The sequence below is a fragment of the Parus major genome, chromosome 15 (genome assembly GCF_001522545.3).
Source record: "Parus major isolate Abel chromosome 15, Parus_major1.1, whole genome shotgun sequence".
NCBI lineage: Eukaryota > Metazoa > Chordata > Aves > Passeriformes > Paridae > Parus > Parus major.
This window is the reverse complement of record NC_031784.1, coordinates 10,804,813-10,832,353: the sequence shown is the minus strand read 5'-3', so window position 1 is coordinate 10,832,353 and position 27,541 is coordinate 10,804,813. Positions and strand designations below refer to the sequence as shown.

Below are 27,541 nucleotides of genomic sequence, written 5' to 3'. Positions count from 1 at the left end.
AGGGGCCTTACCAAACTCTTCTTCAGTCGCCACATATCCCCACGCCCGATATACTGATCTTTAAATGTCAGCTCCACCAAGTCCAAGGTCACCTCCTGGGAAATGGATGAAAAACACTGCTTACATTGTACTGCTTGCTTTGAAGTAGGGCCCACCAATCTGTTCATTTAATAACCAAATGTTACAAGAAGGGCCATTCAAAAGCAAGTCAATATCCCTAAAACTGCAAGATAAAGGGGAAGCCCATACAAATAAATACCAAACTTGTGTGTGTACCTTGATTACTGTGAGCTGCAAAACATTGCACAATGTGACCAGAAAAAGCCCAATGACTACAAGCACTCAGTGCAGACTGGAAGCTGAACTAAAACAAATTACTGCCATTGTTCATGACATTAAGGAAGCCTCATTTCCTGCAGATTTTTGTCTTGTGCAGAATGTAAGTTCTGACTGCAGCTCTTTTAATAGTTGGGACATTTACAGGAAATGCCTCTCTGTAAGAGGCTCTATGGTATCAAATAATCCAAGGCCATGGCTCTTCTTTTAACTAGGCCACTTGTGTCTGGCAAGTGGTTCTCATGAATTTCTGACATTTAAAAATATGTGAAATGTCTACATTTCTCCCAAGCTCTGTTGAAGCAGGATCACAGAGATCAAAAAGAGAGCAGAGACACAGAACAAACCAACAAATAATTCAAAAGTGTAAGGCTCATTTTTTAAGGGAAGAAGACTAAATATCTTTCAATAAAAAAGAAATGCCTTTTTCCCCCCTCAAACTACTACACATGGAAAGTCACAGGGCTTTGATTTGAGTCAAGTGATGGAATGGATGGAAACAAGAGACAATCCTACGTACCTTTGGGTCAACAACATTGACGTGGACATCCTGGTACGGCCGCAGGCGGAACACTTGTGCAACTGTCTGATCCACACTTATCGTTTCTGCCACAAGAATGAGAAAGAACAGCAGAGAAGTCAATGTATCCAACAGGTTTCAAGTGGTTTACAGGTACAAAACCAACAGAGTCAGATTGTCATGAAATTCAAATTTCAGGCTAAAAAGCCAAGTTTGTTTAAACCATACTCACATTGCTCAAACAAAAGCAGATTTAGAACTAACTGCCCGTTTTCTGTTAAAATTTTAATCCTTCCCTTGCTAAACAGACAAAGCATTGATTTTCTTATGAAATTAAAATACAAACATTAGCCATTAGCTACAACCTAGTCATGTCACCCTTCTTATGATTTTATTGTGCACAAGTCTCGAGTTTTACCTTTCTGCAAATCTTCCTTAAGTGACTTCACTTGTAGAAGCAGGGGACTAGCATGGGGAAGAGAAAAAAGGTAGACAAGTTGAGATACCAACAGTCTCTCTGGTAAAATCACATACTCAAAACTATTTAGTAACATGGGCCACATGATAAGCTACAGAGAAACATTTTCTAGAAAGCTTCATACACCATCCTCTCCACCTGTCTCTCTGTCTTGTTCCTTAAACTCTTCATAATTCTAAGGTACTCTTGAGGTAAAGATGACACTACAAAAGAACATCTCAGATCCTCACATGACTGTGCTGCTGCTTTTCAGATACAGGCTGCAAGGATGAACAGGTTCATACAACAAAGCCACAAAACTTTAATTTTGCCTAGGATATACTGCAGGATAGGAGAATAATCCTTAGGTAACAGCAGATCTAGGAGGAGGAAGCAGACACTACTGATTCAATATTCAGGTTCTACTTGGCCTACAGAAGATCGGCAAACAAACACCAAACACAAAGAATTCAGTAAATTTTAAGGAAGCACTCTTGCTAAAGTTAACTTCTTTACTTCTCTTCAGGCAGAAAAAAATCATGGCAGGATCTTGAAGCAAAGTTATGTCAGCCCTAAGAGCCTGTCACTCTAGCAACCACTATATGTGAACAGATCCTTTCAGTGCTCCAAACCCACTGATATCAGCACAGAGAATTCACCTGTATTCATCATTGGGATGAGCAATTTCCACAACATCTCCCAGCTTGATTTGAAGAAATACTTTAGGATTTACCACCAGTTCATCATCTACAAGACATAAAAGAATAAGGGCAGTGAACAGATACATACTAAACACAGACACCTGCATGTTTGCATACAATAGCTCAGCATGCAACACCAAACCAAGATGAACATATCAGCAAAATGCTTTCTATTCACCACATGACAGGGTCCCTACCCAGCCATTTCAGATCAGCTACAAACAACTCAAATAACCAAACCTTCACAAAAGAAGTGTTCAACAAAAGACTGTGACTTATTTAGGCAATGAGAATCATCTTCTGTACTTTTCACACAACAAACACCAGCAGGAAAGTAGACAACTATAGAATCTCAACAAGATTTATCAACAAAAGGGGAGTCAAAATAAAGCAATTTTATTTTTAGATACAGTCCTGGTCTCTTTCAATAACTGTTCATTTATTTTGCTGTATCCTGTTATAGAAAGCTTTCCAAACCCTGGCTGGCAATACTCCTTGTTACATCAAAGCTTCATCTTCACTCTTTAGTTAAAATGATCAATAAAACAATTGCTTTCAATTAATTGAGTGCAGGTTTCACTGTTATGAGCTAGGAGATACTGACCACTGCCTCCAAATCCCTTCTTATGTATGACGAGCTTGTACACCTTGTTGGTTCTCATCTTGAGTTCCAGTTCCTCTCAGACGCTTCGAGCCAAGACAGTTAAAGGCATCTTGCATATCTAACATAGACATGAAAGCAAACACAGATCTTTTGTTAACGCGAAACGATTGTGTATGTTCTGCACGAGAACACAGCACGTTGTCCCGGCCGATTCCACCGCGGTGCGGCAGAGCTGAGCCCAGCACAGGAGAGTGCGGGGCAGCTACAGGGACAGGCAGACGGACCTCAAAGTGTGATTTCAAATACATTAAAGGCCTGAGCTTGCAGATGTGCTTGGCAGAAAGTCAACTGGTCGTGGTTAGAGAAAAAACAACCGTATTCACAAAATTTGTTAAAACAAACTCTAGAACTTGGAGTTGATGCGCGTCTGGAAAGAGGCACCGCTTGGTGTTGCGAGCCGGCAGACCCGTACCGGGGAGCCACAAAGAGCAGGGACGGAGCGGGGAGCAAACAAACGTAGCAGTTACAGTCCGCTGCCGTGCCTACAGTCATTAGGCAGCCGTGGAACCGCTGCATCCATTCGGCCGCTCGCTTATAGGGAAAGAGAAACCCATGGAGACAGCCGAGTTCCTGCCCGGAGCAGCCGCGAGGGGCGGTCTGGCACAGCGGCCCGCCAGGGTCCTTACCCGCACGGGCGGCAGTAGCGCAGAGCGAGCAGCGCGGAGACTCACGCCAGAGTCCTGGGGGAAGGACACCGGGGAGAACGGCGCAGTCCGGGCGCGAAGGGAGCTCGGACGCCTTAAGGCTCCGTGCCGCTCACAGCCGCCGCGGGCCGAGGCAGCCGCAGAGCAGAGCTGAGCTGAGCTGAGCTGAGCTGAGCAGAGCTGAGCACTCCCGCCCCCGCTCACGGAGTGTCCGAGCGCGGGGCCCTGAGCTGCCGGTGCGCGTCCCGCGGGTACCGCGCGCCACTTCCGCGTCCGGGGCCGCGCGCCACGTGACAGCCGCGCCGCCACCGCGGGATGGAGCGGGCGGGACACGCCCACCGCGGGGGCGGGGCCGGAGGGACCCGGCCCGGTGAGGGGCGGGGCGGGCGCACCGGAGGCGGGGCTACAGTAACGGCTACCGGGTCCGCGCGCACCGCCCCGGATGCGGAAGTGATGCGCGCGGGGCGGGGCGCGGCGCGGCGGGCGCGCACTGCGGGGCCGGCGGCCGCCGCCGCTCAGGTAACGGCGCCGGGCGGGGCGCGGGGGTGTCCCGGCGCGGCCCCGCCTCTTGCGCTCGCCGCCGCCGGCTGGGAGTTGGAGCGGGGCCGAGGGGCCGGCGGGGGCACTGCCCAGCCCGGGCGCGGGGGAGACACCGGCGGTTGTGTAATTACCGAGAGCGGCGATCTCCGGTGCGCTGTCTCGGGGCCGGCCGGTGCCGGGGCTGCTGCCGCGGAGAAGGAGCGGGGCTCGGGGTCGAGTCCGTGGGCGCTGCTGCGGCGCCTGGGACAAAGGGTGACCCCCGGTCCTGCGGCGGCTGGGCTCGGACGGTGTCGCCGGGAGGGTGATGCTCTCCCGGGGACGGGTGGCCTCGCGTGTTCCCAGGAGGCTGGGGCGAATTTCACGTGTTTCTGTTCAGGCAGAGATAACGCTCGGCTGATGAGCCTGTGTTTTGGCACACGGATGCTCCTCTAAAGGCCTGGCTTAGCTCGCTCGTGTCCGTGAGCCTTCAGGAGCGATTTGCCGGCGGCGTTTTCCCGGTGCCGGCAGGAGCGGTGTCAGCTCTGGCCCGTGTCACCGAGCAGCTCCGCGGTCGGGTCCGGGAGCGGGGCTGTGTCCTGGCACACGGCATCCTCTGTCCTGCGTGTCAGGTCCTCACTTGAGAGAGCTCACAGGCACAGGCTGATGGCTTAGAAAGTGTTCGATTGAGGCAGAGAATGTGAAGAAAAGTTGGAGCTTTTTTCCAAAGGCTAGAAACGCACTAACATCCCAGGAAATCAAACGATGCTTTAGTTTTATTAAAGGAGGAGGATGTCTGATACAAGCCCCGGTGATTTGCTTTAAAACCTCTTGTCAGGTTTTTCAGAAGATGTGGTTAAATCTGCAGGGAGATGTTTGAATGTGAAAATGAGACTTGGGAATATCTATTTCTTTTTACTTTCTTCTTTTGTTCCTGAAGCATTTCTTTAGATACTCAAACGTTAATCAGCACCTTTCTTAAAGACATATTTGGAATTATATTTCTTAAACACACATACTTGAATCTTGAGGAATTAAGCTTTTCCTTTTAATCTAGTCCAGGATTTGAACTTAATTGATCCTTGAAGGTCCTTTCCAGCTCAGAGTTTTCTATGGGTAATCCAATGTACATTGATTTAACGCTGCTTTTATTTTTAGGATAAACTGAAAAACTCAGGGCAACTGATCTTCAACAGCCCTGATGCTCTCATCTGGAGTGGAGTCTCTCCTTGATTCTTCTGTGTCTGCTGTAATAGAGGAGTTGTACACTGGACTGCCGGAGAGCACAGAGCTCATGGCCGTGCCGGGGCCCAGCCTTGGATTAGATGCACAGTCTGATGGGCTGGTACCCGTGCTGGCACACAGGGATGGGCCATGGACTTCTGCCACGGGAAACTTCTGCCAGAAGACAGAGGATTTGGGTGATATGCTCCAGGTGATTTCTCATGGGCCAGCAGAATCCTTTCCTGAAGAATTATTACAGGCTGGAGACCTTGCAGAGGATGAAAAAAGCAGAAGAGGACACTTTAGGAAACTAGACTGTTCTAGTGATGGATACCAGAAAGAAGATGTAGAGGCACAAGGTGCTGAGGACCATCATGCTGAATGTTGTCCTTTAACTCCGGGGGAAGGTTGGTCAGAACAAGTAAGTGAATGCAGAAATTAATCTCTGCTTGATAGTTTGAATTTAGGGTTAGAGTCAGTAGGTAGTGGGTTTGGCAATGGGCTTCCTGGTTATTTTTTGTGTCTTCTAGTATAGAATGATAAAATGGTTTGGGTGGGAAAAGGACCTTGAAGGTCATCTTGTTCCAACCCCCTGCCATGGGCAGGGACACCTTCCACTAGACCAGGTTGCTCAGAGCCCTGTCCAGCCTGGCCTTGGACACATCCAGGGTGTGTGTGTGGGTCAGTATCTGGATTATTGTGGATCCAGTGCAAAATTAGACTGGAGTTCAGTAGACCAACAGTATTTTAAAATGTCCATGTTTTCACTTGCATAAATACTGTTGGAATGGTGTAAGGCAGATATGTAATGAGGTGCACAGCTGAGTGTTTTGCCTTAATTATTTGCATAATGTTAAAATAATTCATGTGTTCAATTCCAAATTTTGATATCTGTTTGATTTATCTGATTTTTTAAAATTGTTTTATCACTTTTGTGAAATTAAAATTATTAAATTCTTTATAGTAATTCAGTTTTCCAGTATGAATTTTCACATATTTCTAAAAGCAGGTAGTTTGGTTGTGGGATCATGGTTTGGTGATTTTGCTGGCAGACTTAGGTAATCTGTTCCTGGCTTTATGGTTTTGAGCCCAAGGAATAGTAGAAGGCAAATTCTAATAGAGAGAGAAAATGCACACATCTTCCCAGAAGTCTAGTGGTAGTGGTTTGGGGGTGTGAACTAGACTTTGATACTGGATTATTCTTCCCATTCCAATTGTCAACAACTTGCATTTTAAGATGTGCTCTTGCATTTTAGCTGCTACATCACAAATCTTCATTGCTGCTAAATGCAGGTGTTTTGGGGATACATCCTTGGTGCTTGTGTGAAGCCCTTGCAGTGCAAGGCTGCCTCTGGCCAAGGCTGATATGTCTGGAGGTTTCTGAGTGAATTTCTTGTTTTGAGCTAACCCAGCTGAACACATACAGTCCCTGAGACATGACACACTTCAGAAAATCTAACATTTTCCTCTTCTATTTCTGTCCTGTTTCAGGAGGACCCTCACTTAAACGAGCAAGGAACAAAGTCCTTGAGAACCTGCTGCGCTGAAACTGCAGGATCTGTGAGGAACACAGGTAGTTATTGTAGCTGTACATCCCTATCCATCCCCTGCTTCTCTCACAGTTATTTATTGTTGATTTGAAATGGATGAGTGATGGTGGGATGGCTCATTTATTTTGTTTTATGGTAGAAAGTATTACCATGTGTAACTATAACAATATCAAAACTTAATGCTTTTCTTTCTCCTGGAAGGGGATGTTCTTGCCTGAAGACCTTTTCTCTAGAAGATGTGTTTTAGTTATTTGTTTCCAAAGCAAAAGAGGTTGTTAATAGCAGATGTTTTTATTTCCTTTTAAAGATGGAGTGTTTGAGACCAGTAATAGCACATATATATATATATATATAGAAAAGTATTACTCATTCACTTTTGAGTGTTCTAAAAAATAAAAGTGCAAAATCTGAAGAAGGAGGATAGCTAAAGTAATTATTAATTTCATTATGATCCTCCATAATCTTCTAGCTCCAAGTACTTTGGTCACTGCATCTAGTAATTATTTCTTTTTCCCTTCCTACTATCTTTACCTAAACTTGTATTTAGCTGACAAATGCCATATAGTCTTGGTGCTTACTAGAAAATAGGGAAAAGATCTGCAGAAGTCTGAATAAATAATAATAATTCCCTGTAATGTTTTGAGAATGAAGATATTCTACAGGAGCTGTAATTTTTTTAAGTAGCACCTTCTTTGTGATTTTACAGAAAAATTTTAAGAATAATCCAAATTCCTTGGGCAGGTGAGATATGTCCTGTTTTCCACTGGATGAGTTACTGACAGACTTGTCTTCAAGGAAGAAGAAATGGAAATGTCCATACAATGCACAGCCATATTTCTAGACTGGAGCAGATCAAGTCCCAGCCTTTGCTGAATTTTGATATTACAAATAAGCATTATTTTAATGCTGGCCCTGGTTTCCTATGTGTTAAATTACAGGACCTGCATTCACCTAGCTTGATATCAGAGGAATCTGAAATTTACAGGACTTGGAATGCTTGTTGCTCATGGGAATGTCTTTATGGAAAAGGATTGGTTTTGTTTCCTTAGCTTTGTGGAGTAGTTTGTTTTTTCCTCTAAAGACTTGTAGTAAAATTGTTAGCATAAATTCTCACTTCTAAGAACCTTTTGGTAACCAACACTGCACAGAGTGTTGTATACAATAAGAAAAGGTACTTAATAAGATGAATGCATTCTAAATTTAGCTTATGGCTCTGATTTGCTTTATTTTTTTCTTATGCAGAAGAAAACCAAGCAAATGTTCAGGTGACAGCTGAAACTCTGCCAAAGCTCACTGAAGAAGTACAAGGTATGAAGGCTGATGGGACTAGAATATTTAGTAAAGCAGGATGCAGGAATGACAGAGTGAGTAAAGGTCTTCCACCTGAAAGCAATCAATGCCCAGACGTAGACACAGTCATGGCCAGAGCTGGGGTTTCAGAAACCAACATCTTAGGTTTTTTAGAGCCTTTAAAAGTCATGGACATTGGAGCAGCTACAGATTATCCACAAGAAACAAGTGACTATAGTGGGTCAAAAGCCCATGCTGCCATGCCATTGAGAGCAGGGGGGAATGGTGTATCTGTTTTGGAGATTAGAGAAGAAAAGTTACCCAGACAAAATCATCTTAATGAATTCAGTTCGTCGTTTGTTAGTTGCCAGACTTGTCAGCAGGATGAAGAAAATTATGCTTATGACTTCTTTAAGGGTACTGTACCTGAACAAAATGAACCTCGTGAATTGTTCTCAGCAGAAAGCTGTAGAACACTCTCCACACAAAGTTCTGAAGTTTTATGCCCGGTTCTGAAAAGCATCTCTTATCTGGACTTTGGAAATACGTCTCTAGAAAGCCGTTCTGCAGTTCATGGAATTACCAGTGAAACCCCCCAGAAGTACCTTCCCCAAAACATCAAACATCATACTCTTTATGATCATGGAACTGGGTTTTTGGAAAACCAAACCTCCACATCTGTACCAGTAGAACAGATCTCAGTGGTAAGGAACAAAGGATTATCTAGTGCAAAATCTGATCCTAGGGAATTAAGTGCTACTACAGGAAAATCACACAGCTCTGAACCTGAAGAGGCTGCTGAAGTCTGGAGAAAAATTGCTGTGGGAGATAATATTGAAATGTGTAGCTGGCCTGAAGCTCAAGAGGCTGCCAATTCTGAGCGTTGTCGTTCTCCAGTTTTTAGTTCTGTTGCTCCATCTTCTCATAAGTTCTCAAAAGAAAAATTTAAAATACTCCCTTCAGAAGGTGATAAGTTGAAAAAGGACCAGTGGCAATTCTCTGTCAGTGACCCATGCAAAAATGATATAAAAGAAAATTGTTTGTGGGTGGAAACAAGTAACATTGCTTCCCATGAAACTGGACAGAGAGACATATGCTTTTATAGTACTGCCAATAAAATTCCTCCTCTCAGTAATCACAGCTGTCTTGACCTTGGTACCAAGCTAGGAAAAGACTCACCCAAGGCACAACTGCTTGAAAAGGAATCTGAGAGCAATACAACATCAGAAGAGTTTGCTGGTAGTTTAGTTGGAGCTCCAGAAGCTGAGAGTAGTGACAGCTTATCCAGTGGGAGCAAACCCAATTTGTTTTATACACTAAATGTAACTCTACCTCCTGTTTTACAAAAATCAAGAGAACCTCATTATAATGAGTGTCTTCCTTGTACTGCTAAAGAAGTTTCATGCAGGGACCAGGCTTGGGGTAATCTGTCTAGAAAAGAATCAGTTGGTGCTTCTGGAACAACAGTGGAACCAATTGCTGAAGTTTTGCTTCATGAAGACAAATTCAAGTCTTCTGTAAATTCCATGACTTCTGATAACCCTAATACAGCAATCAGAATATCCCAAATGAATGTAAAATCTTCTGCAGGAAATATGGAGAGAGTGGTCACTGGTTTAGAAAATGAACATTGTCACACATGGATTTGTAATAATCAGAATATAAAAAAACAGTGTACAGCTGCCAGTACTTCCTGTATTTTATCAGGGAGTACACGTGTGGATGAAGTTTTCCTGGACAGTCATTCTTTTGGTGTTGAAGTTGGTAAGATTGAAGAAAATGATAATTTGGAAGGAGAGTCTTCATCAGGATTTAACAGTAAAGAGGCAATTACCTTTCCAGAAGCACATGCCCCTTTGGCACGTGGATGTCTTTGTGAAAATGACTGGGGCAACAGAGGTATAGCTCTGTATGGGATAAATGACATTCCCTCAGGAAAACCCATGTTTTGTTCAGCATATACTGCAGAGAAGTCTACTGCTACCTTGGCAAGAGATGAGATTTCTAATAAGAATATGGAGGTTGTGGAACAACTGGAACTTTGTAAAGTAACGGGCAGTGAAATTGTCAGTGACAGAGAGGAGGCAAAAGAACAGATTGGCATATGTGCTTCCCAGAGAGATGAATTTGATAAAACAAGAGCTGTGGATTCCCAAAATGCTCCTGGAAGCCATCAGAGAAATAAGACTAGTGAACAGCTATTAGTCAGATATTTGAACAAAAACACCTGTGCTCATAATTTTGGATTTTACAACTCTCTGTTAGGCCCACAGAAAAGAGAACTCAACACATGTGAGCAGGAAGAAATGCCATTGCTCACAGCTGATCCCTCCGGGTGTAGCACTTCAACCTGTGATCCACACCCAGCACCTGACAACGTGAACATTCCAACACAACATGCTGGCCAAACAGAAGAGACCCTTTGTCTAATGGGAAATCAGTTTCATCCATGTCAGAGGGAGTCTGATGTCCCAGTGCTGGGCAGTGAGCAACACTCAGAAAGTTTAACCAACCAACCAAACACTGGCTTACAAACCATGGGTGGTTCTGTGGAAAAAGATGAAATTGGTCCTTATCACAGTGAAGAGATTCTGCTAAAAACAGGTGGTGACCTGCCTCTGTTAGACCATAGATATGCAAGAGAAACCAGGTTTGAAGGAGGTCTACAAGAGAATGTAATGGGTTTGGACTCTTCAATTGGTGTGAAAAATGAAGATTCTTTGGGATACATGGACTCCATCAGTGATCTAATTGAACAGAAGACAGTCAGACTGCAAGAATGTGAGAACAGATGCGAAAGAAAAAATAAAGGAACTCTTGAAGAAAACTTTTTTGATGACAAACAACATTGCTCACAGCAGGCTCATTTTATCGTATGTGCAAAAGAGAAAGCAGAGCTGGAGTTTACAGGAAACAAAGCGCAGAAATCTTTGCCAAAGATGAAGTGGTTGGTGGAGAACCAGGAAAATACAACTAGTGCTCAATTTCTGCCCATTTCATCAATTAATGGGAGTCTTTCATACAAGCCAGAAAATAGGAATGTGCTTTCAGATACAGAAAACAGAGAAAGTCTGAGTATAACTCCTATCTTAAATAACTCTTGTCCTCAGTTAACTTTTGAGCCTGGTAAAGAAACTGACGCTCAAAGGAGTGTTTGTCCATCTCATTTGGGAAAGTTTGACATCCAAGAATCTTGTGTTGAGACTCAGGCAGATTCAGAAACTGTGTCAGCTCTGCACTCTCACATCTCTCTGCCTGAGAAAGAAGAGTTGCATATGTCACCTGAGAGTACACAAAGAGATAATTATGATTCATCTGCAGCTGGAGCTTTTAGCCAAGGTACATCAATGACAAAAATTCTTTCTGTAACAATTTCCGTTAAGAAAAAATCCAGCAATGTTGAGGTTCCATCTTCAGGGAATGGATCAGCAGCTGGCTCTCTGAATGGTGCCAAAAGCTCAAGAGTTTGTGCCCACAGCAAAAGAAGTCTGGAAGGTGAAGGGCTTTGCACACCAACTGTGTTGAATACCTATCTTAAATAAATCTTGCCCACAGTTAGCTTTTGAGCCTGGTAAAGAAACTGGTGATCAAAGGGGTATTTGTGCATTCCATTCTGAAAAGTTTGATATCAAAGAAACTTCTAACAGGACTCAGATGGATTCAGAAACAATGTCAGCTCTGAACTCTCACATCTCTCTGCCTGAGAAAGAAAAGCTGTCTATGTCACCTGAGAATACACAAAGAGATACTTCATCTTCAGATAAAAAATTTAGCAAAGATAGTTCAATGACAAAAATTCTTTCTGTAAAAATTTCCGTTAAGAAAAAATCCAGCAATGTTGAGGTTTCATCTTCAGGGAATGGATCAGCAGCTGGCTCTCTGAATGGTGCCAAAAGCTCAAGAGTTTGTGCCCACAGCAAAAGAAGTCTGGAAGGTGAAGGGCTTTGCACACCAGCTGTGAAAGGTATGGACATGAGCTCACCAAAAAGTCCTTCTGGTGAAGAGAAGTTTAAGAATACCTGTGTAGAACAGAAGATAGAAAAAGAGGTAGCCCCTAGAGGAAGGTTGCCCAAAGATTGTCCACGGGCCTTGGAAGATTCTAAAGAGTCTGGTAGCAAAATAGTCCCCCTCAGGACTGAGAATTATGGAAAGGTTTTGGAAGAAATCCGAAGATCCAAATTAAATCATCTTTCAAAAGAAAGGCAAAATGATACAAAGCTCCCAAACTTAGCACATACCAGTGTACTTTCACAAACTGTGCATGATTATCAGGCTGGAGCTGTATCTGACACAGAGGCTGCCCCAGAAGCACAGGATAATACAACACCCACATTTTCTCCACCTCCGAGCACACTATCAGACAGCTGCAAACAACCATCCCCAAACTGTGTGGTTTGCAGTGAAGCATGTGTGCTTTACAAATTAAATGCACAGAGCAAAGATAATGTAAAGGAGGTAACAGAAGGCCAGGACAAAGCACCAACTCGTGCAGTTTGCAAGCAAAATGGGGCTTTAGGTTCAGAGAGACTTAATCAAATAGAGGAACATCAAGTACTTAAACAAAAGAAGTATGGAAAGGTGGAAGTACATCAGTTGGGCAAGGCACAACAAGAACAGAAGTTAGAACATCAGGAGAAAGCTAAAATCATACTGCAACCAAGTATGTTGCACAGTTCTGAACTCTTACACAGCTCTTCAGCTGAGTTGATGACATCTAGAAATACGAAGTTTGGAGGCGCTTCAGAGGAGATTCTTGCTGTAAGAGGCAGTGAAAGTAAACTATGTAGCACTTTACAAGAAGTTAAAACGCCAAAGATTACCACAGATTTTATTAGTTCACAGTTTTTGAAGACTCAGGATTTGGAGATGGAAAACCAGAACCTTAATTTAGGGTATGATGGGATCCCTGGTGCCTTTGGAACTACAAATAAACAAAGAGGAACTACAAATAAACTAAGAGGACCTCTTCCATTAAAAATACAACCTGGAAGGGCATGCAAAAAAGTTCCTATGTTGTATCAGCTAAAAACAGGAAGAAAAATTAAAAAAATTAAAAGTTCACCTTTCTTTGAGATTCCCCTGGAAGTATTCCCTAAACAGGAAAACACACTTCTGGAATCTTTGTACTTTCCATGTAAACCACCAGCAGTGGAAAAGGAAACAGCCATGAGATTTGCGCATATGCCAAGGCAGAGGGCCAAGGGGTGCAGTTTGTTGAACAGCTTGAAATTTAGAAAATGTACCAAAGACCCAGCATTGTTGAGCAAATTGTCTGCAATGGCCAACAAGCTCCTGGCCCCTGCCAAAAGCAGCCGTCACTTAGAACGTCTGCCATATTCTTCAGAAATTCTTCCAGTGGGTGACAGGTACAGCCAATGTAGAGCTAAAAATCTCTTGGAAGCCTTTTCTTGCATTAACAGGAACGTACACTCACGCTGGGCTGACAGCTGGTGTACCAAGATGTTCAGTTTTCAGCCTTTGGCCCTTTATCCTGTACAAACTACCAAAATACTTTCTTCAGACTTAAGCCACACGCCTCCGACCCCTTTCTTGGACACCTCCGTTTTCCCAATTTCTTTTCACATAAAATTGGACTCCAGTCCTGTGACAGACCTCAGAGGGATTACATCCCAGCACTCTGTACATCACAGCCCAGTTTTCAGAAAAACTCCAGCGCCAGCTTCAAAGTGGACTTTGTCTTTTCTCCTGTCTCAGAGCTGTTCAGATACAACAGCTTTCAAGGAAGATTCCAGTGTAAATAATGAGCTTCACTCCTCTCACTCCACAACAACCCCCAGGACTGTTGCTGTTCATCCTGACCCCAGAATAAACACTGTAGCTGGAAGAAGAGGAGGTTGTTCCACGCTTGGCCTTCACACAGTGTTAGCACTTTCTTCCCCTGGATGTTACAGGATTTGGACAAGAAGAAGAAACTTAACCAGTCATATTCCTACGATCCAGAGACTTTTTATATCGCAGCTGGCACAGGGTTTGAAAGGGGACAGGTACCCGAGGTGTGTATCCGATGACCTCGTCTCCTCATTGCCATACTCACTGGGCAGGGTATTGTCCATATGGAGTCAGCATGGTCCTTCTGCCCGTCCTTCTGAAATCACTTCTCTCCATTCCAATCACTGCAAGTGGCAGCCAAGTGTGGGCATCGAGAACAGGTAAAACCCAACAACTTATTTCTGAGATTAAATGTGTGCAGGGTATATATTTGCTCCTTTTTGGGAGGGAGAGGGTAATTGCAGCTTGCACTGGAGCGTCAGTTTCTCCTGTTCCAGATCTACACATTCTGCTCTGGGAATGGCTCAACATGGAAGATCCTTTCTTACAGAACAGTCTGTTAGCTGAATTTAAATATATTTGCCTTCACTTCTTTAATACTATCCTGTTTTGGCAGAATGGCTAACTTTATTTTCTTCTCCCTTGCAAAATATACACACCATGCATCAGAGTATATAATGCAAAAGGTGAGCTACTTCATTAGGTCTATTCAGAGTGACTGCAGAGGAACTGGATTTCTGAGGTAGGAAAGTTTTTTTTAGAGGTCTGAGCCACAAATACCCCTTGGAACCCACTGCAAAATGCTCTATATCAGGTTAGGAAGAATTGTGAAGGGTGGGAGGGTGTCATTCAGTAACAATTAAAAATAATTGTATTTCATGACCATTCTATGCTAATTGAAACCTCTTTATGCATGCTATGGCTTTTCATACATGGTGTTGGCACAAGCAAATGTAGCTCCAGTTAACAGTGGTAATGAATGTTTCTCTGTGTGTCAATTAGTTATGAGTGGGAAGAGGACCGAAATCTACTTTGCATATTTAATTTTACTTTGCTATGAGCATTTAAGATAATTTTGCTAATAAAAAGAATGAAAGAAGTTTCTAGCTCTGTTACAGGATTTTTGCATGCCCCTGAGCAAAGATTTTGCCTTTTATCCCTCAGTAGCATGGGGCAGTTCAGTTCAGTCCCTGATTTTGTTGCCTTGCAATTCCTGGACAGAGAGCTCATGAGCACTGTAGCAAAGTCTATTTAATTAATTGTTTTGATTAGTGTGGCAGTCTGTAGAGAACTGTTGAGTTCAGCCTAAGTGACAGATTGACACAAGTATAACCAAAAATCTTGCAAGATAACCAATGCTGCAGTTTTCTTTGTATAAATGGGTAACATACCTAAAAGTTTATCACTTGTTAGGACAAATTCTCATGTCTGTCAAATGTGTGAGTGAGCTTATGAAAGCGCTGCTCCATTCTGGAGCTGTCTGCACTGAAAGAATTAAGTTCAATAATGTCAGAGACAACTTGCTGCACATTCTATGGGACTTGCTTCCATTTCCATTCCACACTCAGGAGGTGATCATATCAGTAAAGTACAGTTTGAGCCCTAAACTTAAAGATAACACATTGTTAAAAACAAAACAAACATCTTGTTTTAAAACTTAGTTGTGTGTATGAGGTGAATTTAGTGTTTTGTGTTGCTGAGGCATGCTCTCCTTGGACTGGGAGATCAGAACTTGGGGGTTTTCCCACATCCTTAAGTCTGCAGGCTCCTCAGTAGCTCAGGACACCATATCCAGTTAGCTGATGTGTAAGAGGATTTCATTCCTGATATAAAGAACAATTGGAAAACTGCATGCTTTGCTATGAGTGATCTTTTTCCCAGAGGTAGTGTATTCAAATCAAACCTTTTCACTTCAAGTGAAAAATAATCCAGGGTTAAAATACCCTAAAACTCAGTTTGTTTTTTTTTTCTCTAAAATACAACTATGTATACGAGACAGACCTAAATCTGTCCCATTTGTATGTAAATATAAGAGATATGTTTGGTCCAGTATAAAAGCATTTTCAGCTCCCACTATGACAGAAATCTTTTCCGATTTTAAGATAATTAAAAATCAGAAAAATCAAAAGGTTCCCTGCAGGCCATTTTCATCTGGAAAAGATTTGTTCTCTTTAAAATACTTCACTCACAATTAGTATTCTTAATAATCAGGAGAACAAGGAACTAAAGTAGTTGCCCTACTTAACTTCTATTGTCCCTTCTACTGTCAATAATAAAAGCATTCTTTCAGTGAAGTTTTTTTCTAATTAAGGCTTATTTGAATTAAAAATTTCTAAGGTGATTTCCTTCTGTCCTCGTAATTTTTTTATTTTTATTGCATAAAACAGTAAGCTCTGTTTCTAACAGAGAGGGCTCTGCTGCATTATTGATAAAGGTTCCAGTAACACTGGAATAGTGAGTGGAATGTTGAAACAAAATATTACAGTTCTGACATAAGTGATAAACACAGTAAGTGGGTCTTTCTGACCTTTTTTTGTATAGCTAGACTTCCCTGTGCTTCCAGCATGGCTGGTTTTTATTTCCTTTGTAGAATTCCAGTCTGGCTGTAACATCTTTGCTTTAGAACAGTGAAGTGCATTTCACTGTTGGTTTGAAAGAACAGCAAATACAGGATTTGCTGTTGAATGTAATAAAAGCTGTCCCAAGGGATTGATTTCCTGCTATTAACAGTATGGACACAAAAGTAAAGCTTAATATCAATGGACTTAGAGCTTCTTTGCTGACTTTTATGCCATAGAATTCTGGTAATTACCAACCCTTATGGAAAGGCCTTTGGTTATTCCAATGAAGTAAGGATATTGCAGGCTGTGGCAGCTGGAGACAACAGGGAGATAATGTAATGGAAGTATTTCCTTTCACCTGTTACTGTTGCTGTTATGCACTATTTTCTTAAGTAACCAAGTCCTTCAAGGTTTTTGGTTACTCTAATGGTAAAAACTTGGGATCTTGAATAACGAATATAGACTTTTATAGAAAGAATTACAATTTTCAGACTTCAGTAATTATGTTGAAATAATTATGACTTCCAATATTACTATCACTCTCATTCTGTGCCTTTATTTCCTTTTCTCATTACTACCATTTTTAAATGAAAGTAGGACAGTTTCCCTAACAATGAAATCTAGTGGCCTAAACAGCAGATGTAGCTTTGTTTTGTATCATTTTAGTCATTCATTCTCATTCCTGATATGAGCATCTTGTCTTATAGTCCAGTTTATACTAATAATTTTTCCCCGTCTTTTTATAGTGTAGATCTAATTTCTGTCTGTCTTGTTTTGTTTTGTTTTTTCATTGCTCTTTTGACCCAGCTGTGCCATGTTACCACACTTACCTGTACAGAGTATGGGAGCACTGCAGACCACAGGCCATGTGATTTGGTGAGTCTTTGGGATGCTGGTATTTATTCTGAATAGTGGGATCATAACTTCCCTCAGAAAGCCATTGTTTATGTTATTTTGGCTTTCAGCTTTTGGCAGCTCACTCCCAGAACAGCTTTCTGATTAAGAAGTGGGTGAGGTAAGCTGACAGGGTGATGTAATGGAGAAGAGTGGAGGGGCAGTTATGCAAACACCACATAGATCATTGCACAGAACAGTTCTGTTACTTTCAACCATGTTGTGCCACTTCTTATGGAAAGACTATTAGAAACTATAAAAGTTTGATTCCTTACTTGGCTAGCAGTTTGATTCCTTACTTGGGTTTAATTCTTTTCTGCCTGAGCAGCTGGATGATAGGTGCTGAAACTTCTTTCTATTCCCTCTAAGTGTAGGGATGGCAGGTATCAAAGCTGTATTTTAGGTTTATCTGTAAACAAAAAGTATGATTAATAGTTGTGTCAAAGAAATTTCCTGTCAGAAAAGGAGGATTGATCCCTTTCTGTCAGTAGTTGATAAATAGAGCTGTATACTGTTTAGCTGTATGAAAAGAGTGGATTTGAAATTAAATGTTCAAATACTCTGGCAATTTAATTTGTGTCAGTACCAATGTAGGCTGCAGCAGGTTTGGGCTGTATGTGTGTACCAGAGTCCACTTACTTGAGCAATTTCTGTGAACTGTGTTGGCTTTTTGTGCCCATATTGTAATTGGAATGAGAGCATGGAATGCTGTTGCATTATCAGTTGGGTATCAATCTACATGTATTCCTTTCTTCCTCTGTTACAGTCTGGAAACTTCATTCCCTCTTCCATTACCAAAGCCTCATGCACTTCCAGAGTCACTGCCATCTCCCCCCAGGCTTTCAGCATCTGAGCTCCAGATCCCTGCCCTTGATGAAGCAGATGCTTCTGTTCCAGCCTGTCTGAGATCCCAAGATGACACAGAACTGAAAAAAGTGAGTTCATTTTATATTTTAGATCTCTGAGACTCTTGGTTCTCCAGAAGCTGAGGCTGCTGCTGCTGAATATTATCAAGTAACTGTTAAAGATGAGGAGAGAAAACAAGCTGCAGGTCCTGCTCTGTGCTGCTGCTTGCTTTGATTCAAACAGAAAGTGGCAAACCAGAGAGGAATGTTTATTTTATACATAATGTATATTCAGAATAAAAGGGAATTCTGTTGACTAGTGTGGTTTTAATTTCCTTGATTTTTAACTCTTCTTTTCTTTCTTGCTTTCTTTCTTTCTTAAGACTGAGCCAGAAAAGAGGCCAAAGAAAGTCTCACAGATCCGAATCAGGAAAACTGTTCCTAAGCCAGACCCTAACCTTACTCCAATGGGACTACCCAAACCAAAAAGGTGAGCAGTACATCTGAAATGGACTTAAAGCATGTGAATGTCATCATTTCAATGCTTCTCTTACCACCACTATTTTATACAGCCCCAGGTGAGCCACATCTGATGATTACTTCCTTTACAAGAAATGACTGACACAGCTCTATCAGCTGGATCAAAACTACTGACTGGAGTTTAGGCAAAATGTGAAAAAGCAAGCTGCAAGGCAATCGTTTTTCTAAAGAAGAAAGAAGTTTTTATTGATAATTATAAAGTGAAAATCAACCTGCAGAAGTGATCTGTTAGGAAGTTCTGTTGATGCAGATTGTGTTGGGAGTTTTTCACAGTTCCTTCTTTGTTTGGGGTATGATCTTAGGGAAGCATTAGTTCAGTGAAAGTGTGGGGAATCACGGGGCCAGATGTTGATAAAGTTTTACAGTCAGTCATCTATTGTGACAGCTAATCATACTGGTCAGATCAGTCATACATCATCTAGTATGACTTCTGTCCTAAATACAGGTACCACCTTTGACAAAGGAATGCATTTCTTCAGAGATCAGCTTGGTAATTGTCAATAACTAAAATCAGTGTTGAGAGATGAAGTATTAATCTGTTAAACTGTAAGACTGTTTCTCAGCTTTCACAAAAAAGTGAAGGGGATTTCCCCTTCTTTTGAGCATCATTATTTCAAAGCATCACAGAATGCTGGAAGGAATATTGACCTCTGCAGAAAGGGCAAGTCATGACACTGACCTTATAAAAACACTGTATGAAATTATTTCCATAATGAGCTCATTTTTCATTCCTCCTTGTCCCCAGTCAGTTAAATTAGTTAGCATTTGGTAATTAGTTAGCATTTAGGCACAGAATTCAAACAGTACTTGTTTCTTGTAAATCTGCTTGATGTGAAGAGAGGTTGTTTTGCTATTCTTCCTTCTTGATTGATTTGTCATTACTTTTTCAGGCTTAAGAAGAAAGAATTTAGTTTAGAAGAAATTTACACAAACAAGAACTACAAGTCTCCTCCTCCTGCCAGGTTGGTTCTGCTTCCTGATAAGAAAACTTAAAATAAATGTAAATTAATTAGGGATTATGAGAGATGAGATGAAAGGTGTATGAAAGCTAAGAGGGAGATTATATTCTTAAAATTGGTCTAGTTTAAACTGCTAGAGAAAGTTAATTTGAAAGTAGTACCTTTTATTGTTTGGATGGGAAAAAGTGAAATAGAATATGAACTAAGAATTTGCAGCTGGTTAAGTATGGATTTGTATATTTTTTCATCCATCCATTCATTCCAGTCTCCATCAAAGTACAGTACTTATTTTTCAAAATTCAAAGGGAATTATATGTTCTTTAAAATACTAAAAATAACTGCCTGTCATCAAATGTTCAAACCTATTTATTTTGTAAAAATAAGATTCTGTAATTGTGCTTTTGAACTGAAATACAAATTGATTGTACCCAAATGTCTGTGCAGCAATAACAACTCAGCTGGCAGTAATGTGCATTGTAGGAGGTGTAAGCTGTAGATAACATTACAAGAGGTGTGGAGGGGCTGTAAAAATGTGCAAGTTAGAATTGTGTTTACCTGGATTATGAAATTCCCCAGTCTCCCTGTCAGTGTAAGGTGGCTGCTGCTGCAGTATTCATGAGTTCTGTTTTTGCTTTTACCAGGAGCTTGGAAACAATCTTTGAGGAGCCCAAGGAGAAAAATGGACACTTGATCTCTGTCAGCCAGCAGAAGAGAAAGCGGATTCTAGAGTTTCAGGACTTTACCCTTCCCCGGAAAAGGAAGATACGAGGCAAAATCAAAGCAGTGGGTAGTTTCACCCGAGCAAAAAGAGCTGCACTGCAGAGTGCAGAGTTAGATGTTCTTCTGAGTCAGAAGCTAATGGACCTTGAAGCCTTTTTTGCAGAGGAGGTTGAGCAGGAGCAAGCCTCCAGCATCTGAGGGAGCCACTTAGCTGGAAATGGTCCAAGTCAGCTTCTTTAGTATTTTCTTCTTGGGAGAAATCTGCTGACTTCCTCATACCTTACTCTGCCACTCTGTTCTAACATCTGATAATCAGTTTTTGGCTGTGACCCTCTTTAAGGTGCTATTTTTTTTTTTTAAAATGCTGTTGGAGGGATTCTTTTAAGTCCCTGTTTGAGTGTAACACAGCCACATGAAATTTATACTTCCTTTCTCAACCTCTGGAAATTACTGGTTATATTTAATTAATTATGTTTAAAATATCTTTTGGGGGTAGAGTAGGAGTGTCAAGGAGGAAGTAGTGCACCTTCAGTGATGCTTAAACTCTGTACTCCAGATCATTTGCACATTTGAGTCTGCTTTTGTTACTGTAATGGCTATTTTTAACAAGCTGACAAAAGAGATATGATGTTTGCTAAAGAAAAATTCTAGCAAACACATTCTTGATATACCACTAACCTTTTGATAATTAAAAGTAGCTGTCTAGGTTTGGGTTCAATTGTTTCTTCCTTCTGTTAACTTAGAAGGTTCCTTCTAAGTTTCTTTGCCCTTCCTGGCTCCAGGCAGCAGAAGCCTCACATAATTAGACTTTAAATAACTTGCACTTTGTATAAAGTTTTCTTTTTGTTTAACATGATTCAACTCAAAAAAGGGTAATTTTTAAAGGAAAAATGGTGCCCAGTACTATTTTTTCCCAAATAGCAGATTTTTTAACTTAATTGGCTGATGCCAACCTCTACTCCAGAGGAAAAGGTAACTGGTCCATGAGGATGTTAAGGTGCAGGATACATAGGCAGAGATTTTACTAAGTTGAGCTGCTGCATGCGGGGAACACCAGCAAAATCTTTGATACTTCTTTTAAAGTTATTTTAATTCCATTCATACTAACTTGATTTTAGTGTCAACAAGAAGGGGTTTTTTACCATTTTAGATTTACAATTCCTGTAGGTCATAATTAGATATTCTCTGTACAGCACTGTTGTACATAATAGCCAGTGTTGTACAAAGAGCCTCTGACTATGTGGACATTGTTTCCATTGTGTAAAGCCGTATGTAATTATCTGATGCAGCACTGGGCAATTTCTCAGCTCTACCTTTGAAGGAAGAGAGCTCCCTTCTGGCATAACTTCTGTTAAATTTAACTTGAAGCATAAATCCAATGCCAGCTGCAGTTCAGGTAATTTCTGTCCTTTAGTGCCTAGAGAAGTTATTCAGGCAAAGCTGTCGTTGCTGGGATGCTCAAATTTAATTAGTCTGTTCTTTCTTTCACTTGTCACTTGAACTTGCACTTTCTTATTTATCTACCCATATAATAGAGTTTCTATTTACCTTCAAATAGAGTGAATATCTAGTGGGTGGGTATTTTTTATAAAGTCCCAATGAATTCAGGACTGCAAATACCATCATTATCTTCTGTTGCTCTACCACTTCTGTTACTGACCAAACAGAAAACTAAATATTAACAAGCAATCTGTTGAATTTCAGAGCTTTTGAGAGTAGAGAAATGGAAGAGGATTATTACACTGTGTGTGCCTGAGGCTTGAAAGAAATCTAATCTGGGTTTGTTTTGCTCCCAGCTTATGTGCTGGGATTTAAAAAAGTTTATATTCTTGTTTTGAAGGCTAATTATGTATAATCAGGAAGACTGAAGAAAAGAGAGGAGTGCACACTTAGAGTAGTAGTGTTTAGAGTTTGAGGGTAAAATAACAAAGCAAACTTTGAACATAATATTGACATAGTATTTTTCTGGTTAACCTATTGGGCTGTTGTAGAACATTCTAATTGATCCTCTTTATTTTTGTAAAAAGAAATCCCTAAAAAACAAAGGTCAGCTGCCTCCTAAAAAAATGTTTGAAAGTTTCCCTATGCTGGCTTATTAGTTGGAAGCAGTAGCAAGAGTGAGAGATATATTTTTATGGATTTATGCTATAGAATAGGATTGTTACAGAGCATTCATTCTCCTATTAATATGGGAGGCTTCCAGTGCTGTGACACAATTAAGCTGTAATTTTACTGGGGCTTTCAAGGAAATAAAGATTGGGGTGGGGGGAAGAGACTTAGGTCCAGGAAAAGTTCAGACCTCAAATGTGCTTCAAAACATGGAATGTGTTGAATCTTTTCCTTTGGGTTCTGTTGGGTTTTGTTTACTTTGTTTAGGGTAGGGTTTTTTATTTTCTTCTCTTCCCTGCTCTCTTATTTCTGATTGAAATAAGAATTCTTAACTTTTTTTTTTTTTTTTTCTACAAGCTACAGCAGAGAGAGCAGAGCAAAGAAAACACTCAAATTCTCTTTGGTTTACAGTAATTGGAGGAGTTACAAGATGATGTTGCAGTTGTCTAGCTTCTCCCAGACCCCAAATACACAGCATTACTCTCTTTTGGTTTAGTGTTTGTATGACAATGTAAGCTAGTGGAGACCAAGCATCTTTTCCCCCACTCCAGCATATACAGGTGTCAGTCCTGCTTGTGCACTTTCTTGTTTTTTCCTTTCCCACCTCTGTTCCTGTTTACAGCACTCATGGAACAGCCTTGTCCTTTCATGGACAGTTCCTTGTGGCTGCTGCTTGTACACTGCAAGTGATGACTGGGGCAAAAGCTGGGCATTTGCCATTCTGAGCTGCTTCTGTCACAGATAATTGAAAGAAAAAAGTGTAGGGGATTCAGCTTTTGGGGTCTTGCATATATCCCTAGCAGGAGGATATGTACATTTGCCTTTTCATTAAGGAACACACTCCAGTGAGGATGTTTGGTATCACAGTGGAAAGTACATCACAGACTGATGACTAGAACAGCTTGAGAAGGATTGCAAAGCTTTTGCCATGTTCTGTCTCTTAGTAGTAAGTTATGCAGAGCCAGGCAGCTCTTTGCTAAATTTGCTGATTGTAAGAGATAGAAAGATCACCTTCCAAAAAAAAAAAAAAAAAAAAGGAAGAAGAAGATCATTGTTTTCATCATGCTATGACTGGAGTAGCTAAGGCTCCTTAATGTATGGTACAGCATTTGCCTGGCTGGCTTGTGTCTGCATACATTTGAGTTCTGGTGCTTGCTGGATACGATTTTGATTTCCTGCAAGCAGTTCTCATTCATTGTATTTTTATTTCAGGTGGGCCTTTGGTATATTATGTTCCAGGTGCTTTTCTAGAATATGGATGGTAACTGTGGATTAAAAGTCTGTATGATGCTATCAAGTTATCAAAAAGCTCAATGAGAATTTGTACACTTGTGCCATTAGCCTCCATCATGCTCTTGGCATTTTGTTTCTGTTCAATATTGTGTGAATCTAAAATTTTACTGTTTCTTTTGTGTGTGTTTTTAATTTATGGAAATAAAATTTTTCTGAGAACCTTTCAGCTTTTTAAGGCCTTTAGGCTTGTATGGGTAAATATGCATTACAACATGTCTTACATGCAGGGGGAAAGGTCAAATCTCTAAAGAGATCAGCACTGTGAAGTAACAGGGCCTGCTGTTACTGAGGCACAAAGCAACAATTCTGGTTTTCCTTCATCCCAGCCTGGAAGATTTTAATCATGATCTCAGCTACTGTTCAGAGCACTGAGGCAGCATCCATCCCTTCAGCTAGCAGAGCAGCAGGAGGCAGGAAGCACCAAAAGCACAGTTCCTGCTCAGAGCTGAGAGTCAAGGCTGAGCCTGGCCAGTGGTTCACATACCAGAGGCTGTGCAATGCAGCACACTGATGTTTGTGAATCAAAGCTGGAGCACAGAATCATCAACAAAGTCTAGCAAGCATCTGTAATGTCTGTGTCAGAAAACAACACCCCTGTCCTTCCAACCCATAAAATCTTGTGTATAACCCCAATTTTTAATTTATCCCTCATCAGCTGCATGCTGCTCCTGGCAAAGCTAGGGCGCAGATGCATTTCTTCAGCATGTTCTCAGAACTCCCTTCTCCAGAGTGCAGTGTCACACGGGCCCCACAGGTGGCAGGAAAGCTCCAGAAAAGAAAGGCAGCAACACCTGAGAGGCCTAAACAAACATCCTGCTCTTTCCCTGCTCCTTCACGGCTGCAGCTCACTGGCTGCAACAGTGTATCAGGATTTGGCTCTGTCACTGTACTGGGACAATAATGATACAGATGATGAACAGATGATTTCTGCTCAAAAGGCTTCATGTCATGTTCAGGCAGAGTTTCTGCTTGTAAAACTTTAGAGGTGTTTAATGGATAGATAATATTTTGACATTTCAGAGAATCTTAAATTCAAAGTATCAATATAAAGTAATGGTTGGAGGTCTTGACAAAGAGGAATATCCACTGCTGCAAGCATCCAATTCTGCTGGCTATTAAATATCTTAATACATTTATTTGTGAGGAAAAATGTTTTGATTTACTAGTAAAAATCGTTGGTTAAAGAAGAAATACATATGTGCATTCAGCAGGGACTATCTAGCTGCAACCAAAATCACAGATATAGGAAGACAATGTCACAACTACCAAAATGTCAGCTGACTGGGGTTTTTGCATGGAAACTGTTTACAAGACAGACAAGGCAAAATGCTACCAACTAACCTGTGCCACTCATATCAGTCTGTATTTTAGTCCATGGTACTGGCCCTGCTCTTTCCACAATGCTGATCCTAGTTCTGTGCTGTTGGTTGTGCTGTTCCCCATGCTGCTGTGCTCCAAAAAAGAAAGGGGTGACATGAATAGTACTATATCATCATAAACATAAAATCTGCTGAAAAAAAAAAAGACAGGAAGGTGTTCAGCATACATTTTTAGAGATGACTGTTTCCTTGCTGATTGCTTTGGATTGGTTGGACTTGCACATTTTCCTTGTTCTCTGCAATGATGCTGATCTTAAATGCCTTGCAAAGCCTCTGTATGAGCTGTCAGTTGGATGAGGATGCACAGATATCCTGTTTGCAGAAATCCAAGATACCTACAAACCAGTAAGAAAGTATACACTTAAAGATGTTATCAGCTTCAAAAGTAGTAAGCTTTTCAGATACTATTCATTAAAACAGCAGAATAGAGGTCAAATTTCCCTTTTGAATTGCAGTTACCAACTTAATCTCACAAAAGTCTAACACAGGACTCCTTAGAAATTTGTTATGAACAGGATTAGGTAGAACATACTTCTCCATGCAGTCTAAACAAAAGGGCCAGAGCTGAGCACAGAAGGCTGCCTGTTATATTTCTCTCTAACTCAGAATTAACAACTTGACTTTACCTGCAGGTGTGCAATTAAACACTGATTCTGCCAGTTGAACAAAAGACTCTCCAAGAATCTCCTGATAGCTCAGGTGACTTGCATGAACAAGGTACTGTGTAGTGTCTTTGAAAAGCAAATCATTTTCACCATACTTCCATGACTGAAAGAGTTGGAATTCAGAATCCAATTTGCTTCCCAGAGATTCCTGAAAAGAAAAGGAATAAAAGTTTCAGAGCTTGGATCATTAACAGAACTTTTACCTAGCACTGCTCTTATTAGTACAAAAAGATGCACTTTTGCAGTGCCTTACTTCTCAGCAAAAGTATGGCTGCTGTGGAATGGGAACTGGTGCCAAAATACCCCTTAAGAAATTCCAAATAATTATTTTCTCAATCTCCTATGCACATTTTTAATTCTCTTGTATTGGATCTGAAGGGACTAGTATATAAAGCTTTTCATCTTGAAAGGGTTTTCAGCAGCTGTACATAATGAATGGTAACATGCCAAGCTTTTCCCTGTTACCTGTCGTACCTGAGATTTCAGTAGAAAGTCAGAGATTTTAGTGACAGTGACTGGTCGAGTCATGACTGCGCTGGGGGGAATGGGGCCAAGGTTACAGCCAGCCCATTCTGTGACTGCGGCGCGCGTTCCGTCCGGACACAAGAGTTCAAAGTCAAGGGCAGTATAACCTTTTGCCCAACCAGAGCTGCCCAGATCTGAAAAGAGAATGAAGTGAAAGGTAATCCTTTTAGAGTAGAAGAGAGGGTGAATCTCAAATAAAATGTTAGAACTTGAGAGGGAGAAGTTTAGTCAATGTGTTCAAAACAAACACAGCGTGCTATGTGGTCATTTCTTAGGAATGCAAGGACCAAGGTAGTGTTTTCACTGAGGTCAGTGAACTTGAGCTGCACCTATCAACTAAACTAGAATAATATCAAGGCATATGAACAGCATATCATGTCTCATCTGCATCTGTAATAAGATCCCTTTCTGGAAAGCAAGCAATTCTGCCTGCATGCCCTTTGCTTCCCCAGACAAACTGCTAATTGCTGCAGGAATTTCTGTGTGTTTCCAGCCCCTTATATCTTCATTTGGTTTGGGAGAGATTCCTCTCTTAGAAAAGTCTCTTCTCTTACTGAAATTGCCTAAAATAGAATTTTATTTTGCTTTAATGAGGGTTCCTTTGTTCCTTGACTCTAAGTAAAACACATTTTGGTTTGCCTTTTAAAGCTTTGAGCTTTCCAAAAATTTAGTGCAGTCTCCAAGGATGATTATCCCAACACACATCTTTGCACTGTGTGATTCTTCTTCTTTCCCCTCTTGCAGTACTTGAATGTTGAGCTTTACTGGAATACCTGTATGTAAAATGCTCCTAGCAATCAAACACAGCTTCATGGGCCTAGATTAAACCTGGAAAGACTGATCCCCACAAGTGATGGGTGCTTTGTGAGACATAACTTATGTTAATGAACATTCTCAAAGGAAAAGGGAATTATCTACATCTCACCCTCTATATTCTGGAGCAGGTTTGAGTGTTCCAGGAAAGCTACATCTCCAAAGCTTCTTCCACTGGGATTGCCAACTAGGCACCTAGTGCAAGAAAGGAACGAGTGATCAAAGACAGCACTACATGGTGACTGATGTTTGGACAGTCATCTGAAGCTAAAACAGGAGTAGCTGGAAGAATCCCTCCCATCTCTAATCCCTTGGAATATGCTGGTGATCTCAGCATAGAGATTTGCTAAAATAATCCTTTTCATCCCTTACAGCAGCTCCCAAGTCAAAGCTGCTGCACAATGTGCACCTTCACCCATGCCTAGGCAGGAAAGAGAATGAAATTCAACTAAATGGATTATGTATATTTCATAAGAGTGCTTTCACCTTTAATAGTCTTCTCTGCCTCTGTCTTCAACTATTTATTTTTTTATATCTCCACTCTAT

The 27,541-nt window shown here is 41.1% G+C and overlaps 3 protein-coding genes across 22 annotated transcripts in view; 1 reads left to right on the top strand and 2 right to left on the bottom strand.

Moving 5' to 3' along the window:
• The window catches only part of DEPDC5 (DEP domain containing 5, GATOR1 subcomplex subunit), a 39,343-nt gene extending 35,259 nt beyond the window's left edge, over window positions 1–4,084 (bottom strand). For 3 of the 12 annotated variants that reach the window (XM_015643662.3, XM_015643660.3, XM_015643663.3), the window contains exons 1-6: window positions 3,305–3,594; window positions 2,619–2,736; window positions 1,973–2,060; window positions 1,275–1,321; window positions 857–942; window positions 12–95 (exon numbers count right to left, since the gene is read on the bottom strand). In XM_015643662.3, coding sequence (XP_015499148.1) covers window positions 12–95; window positions 857–942; window positions 1,275–1,321; window positions 1,973–2,060; window positions 2,619–2,676 — 363 coding nt within the window. In that variant the 5' untranslated portion in view covers window positions 2,677–2,736; window positions 3,305–3,594. Of the gene's footprint in view, window positions 1–11; window positions 96–856; window positions 943–1,274; window positions 1,322–1,972; window positions 2,061–2,618; window positions 2,737–3,304; window positions 3,611–3,993 lie in introns of those variants that run through there. The other 9 variants (XR_004499585.1, XM_033518195.1, XR_004499586.1 and 6 more) reach the window with 6 other exon arrangements.
• A 512-nt stretch (window positions 4,085–4,596) lies between these two features.
• The window catches only part of LOC107211552 (melanotransferrin-like), a 32,780-nt gene continuing 9,835 nt past the window's right edge, over window positions 4,597–27,541 (bottom strand). For 5 of the 9 annotated variants that reach the window (XM_015643669.2, XM_015643670.2, XM_015643668.2 and 2 more), the window contains 4 exons: window positions 27,108–27,190; window positions 26,132–26,316; window positions 25,619–25,805; window positions 24,576–25,327 (listed from right to left, as the gene is read on the bottom strand). In XM_015643669.2, the coding sequence (XP_015499155.1) occupies window positions 25,278–25,327; window positions 25,619–25,805; window positions 26,132–26,316; window positions 27,108–27,190 (505 nt within the window). In that variant the 3' untranslated portion in view covers window positions 24,576–25,277. Of the gene's footprint in view, window positions 5,331–17,422; window positions 17,557–18,691; window positions 19,424–24,575; window positions 25,328–25,618; window positions 25,806–26,131; window positions 26,317–27,107; window positions 27,191–27,541 lie in introns of those variants that run through there. The other 4 variants (XR_004499587.1, XR_004499588.1, XR_004499589.1 and 1 more) reach the window with 4 other exon arrangements.
• PRR14L (proline rich 14 like) lies at window positions 5,012–23,767 on the top strand. The gene is given in 11 exon segments (XM_033518238.1): window positions 5,012–5,483; window positions 6,554–6,635; window positions 7,855–11,423; window positions 11,425–14,072; window positions 14,140–14,146; window positions 14,256–14,434; window positions 17,061–17,129; window positions 17,914–18,082; window positions 18,376–18,482; window positions 19,423–19,494; window positions 20,133–23,767. Coding segments are annotated over 11 exon segments (7,623 nt in total). The 5' UTR covers window positions 5,012–5,039; the 3' UTR covers window positions 20,410–23,767.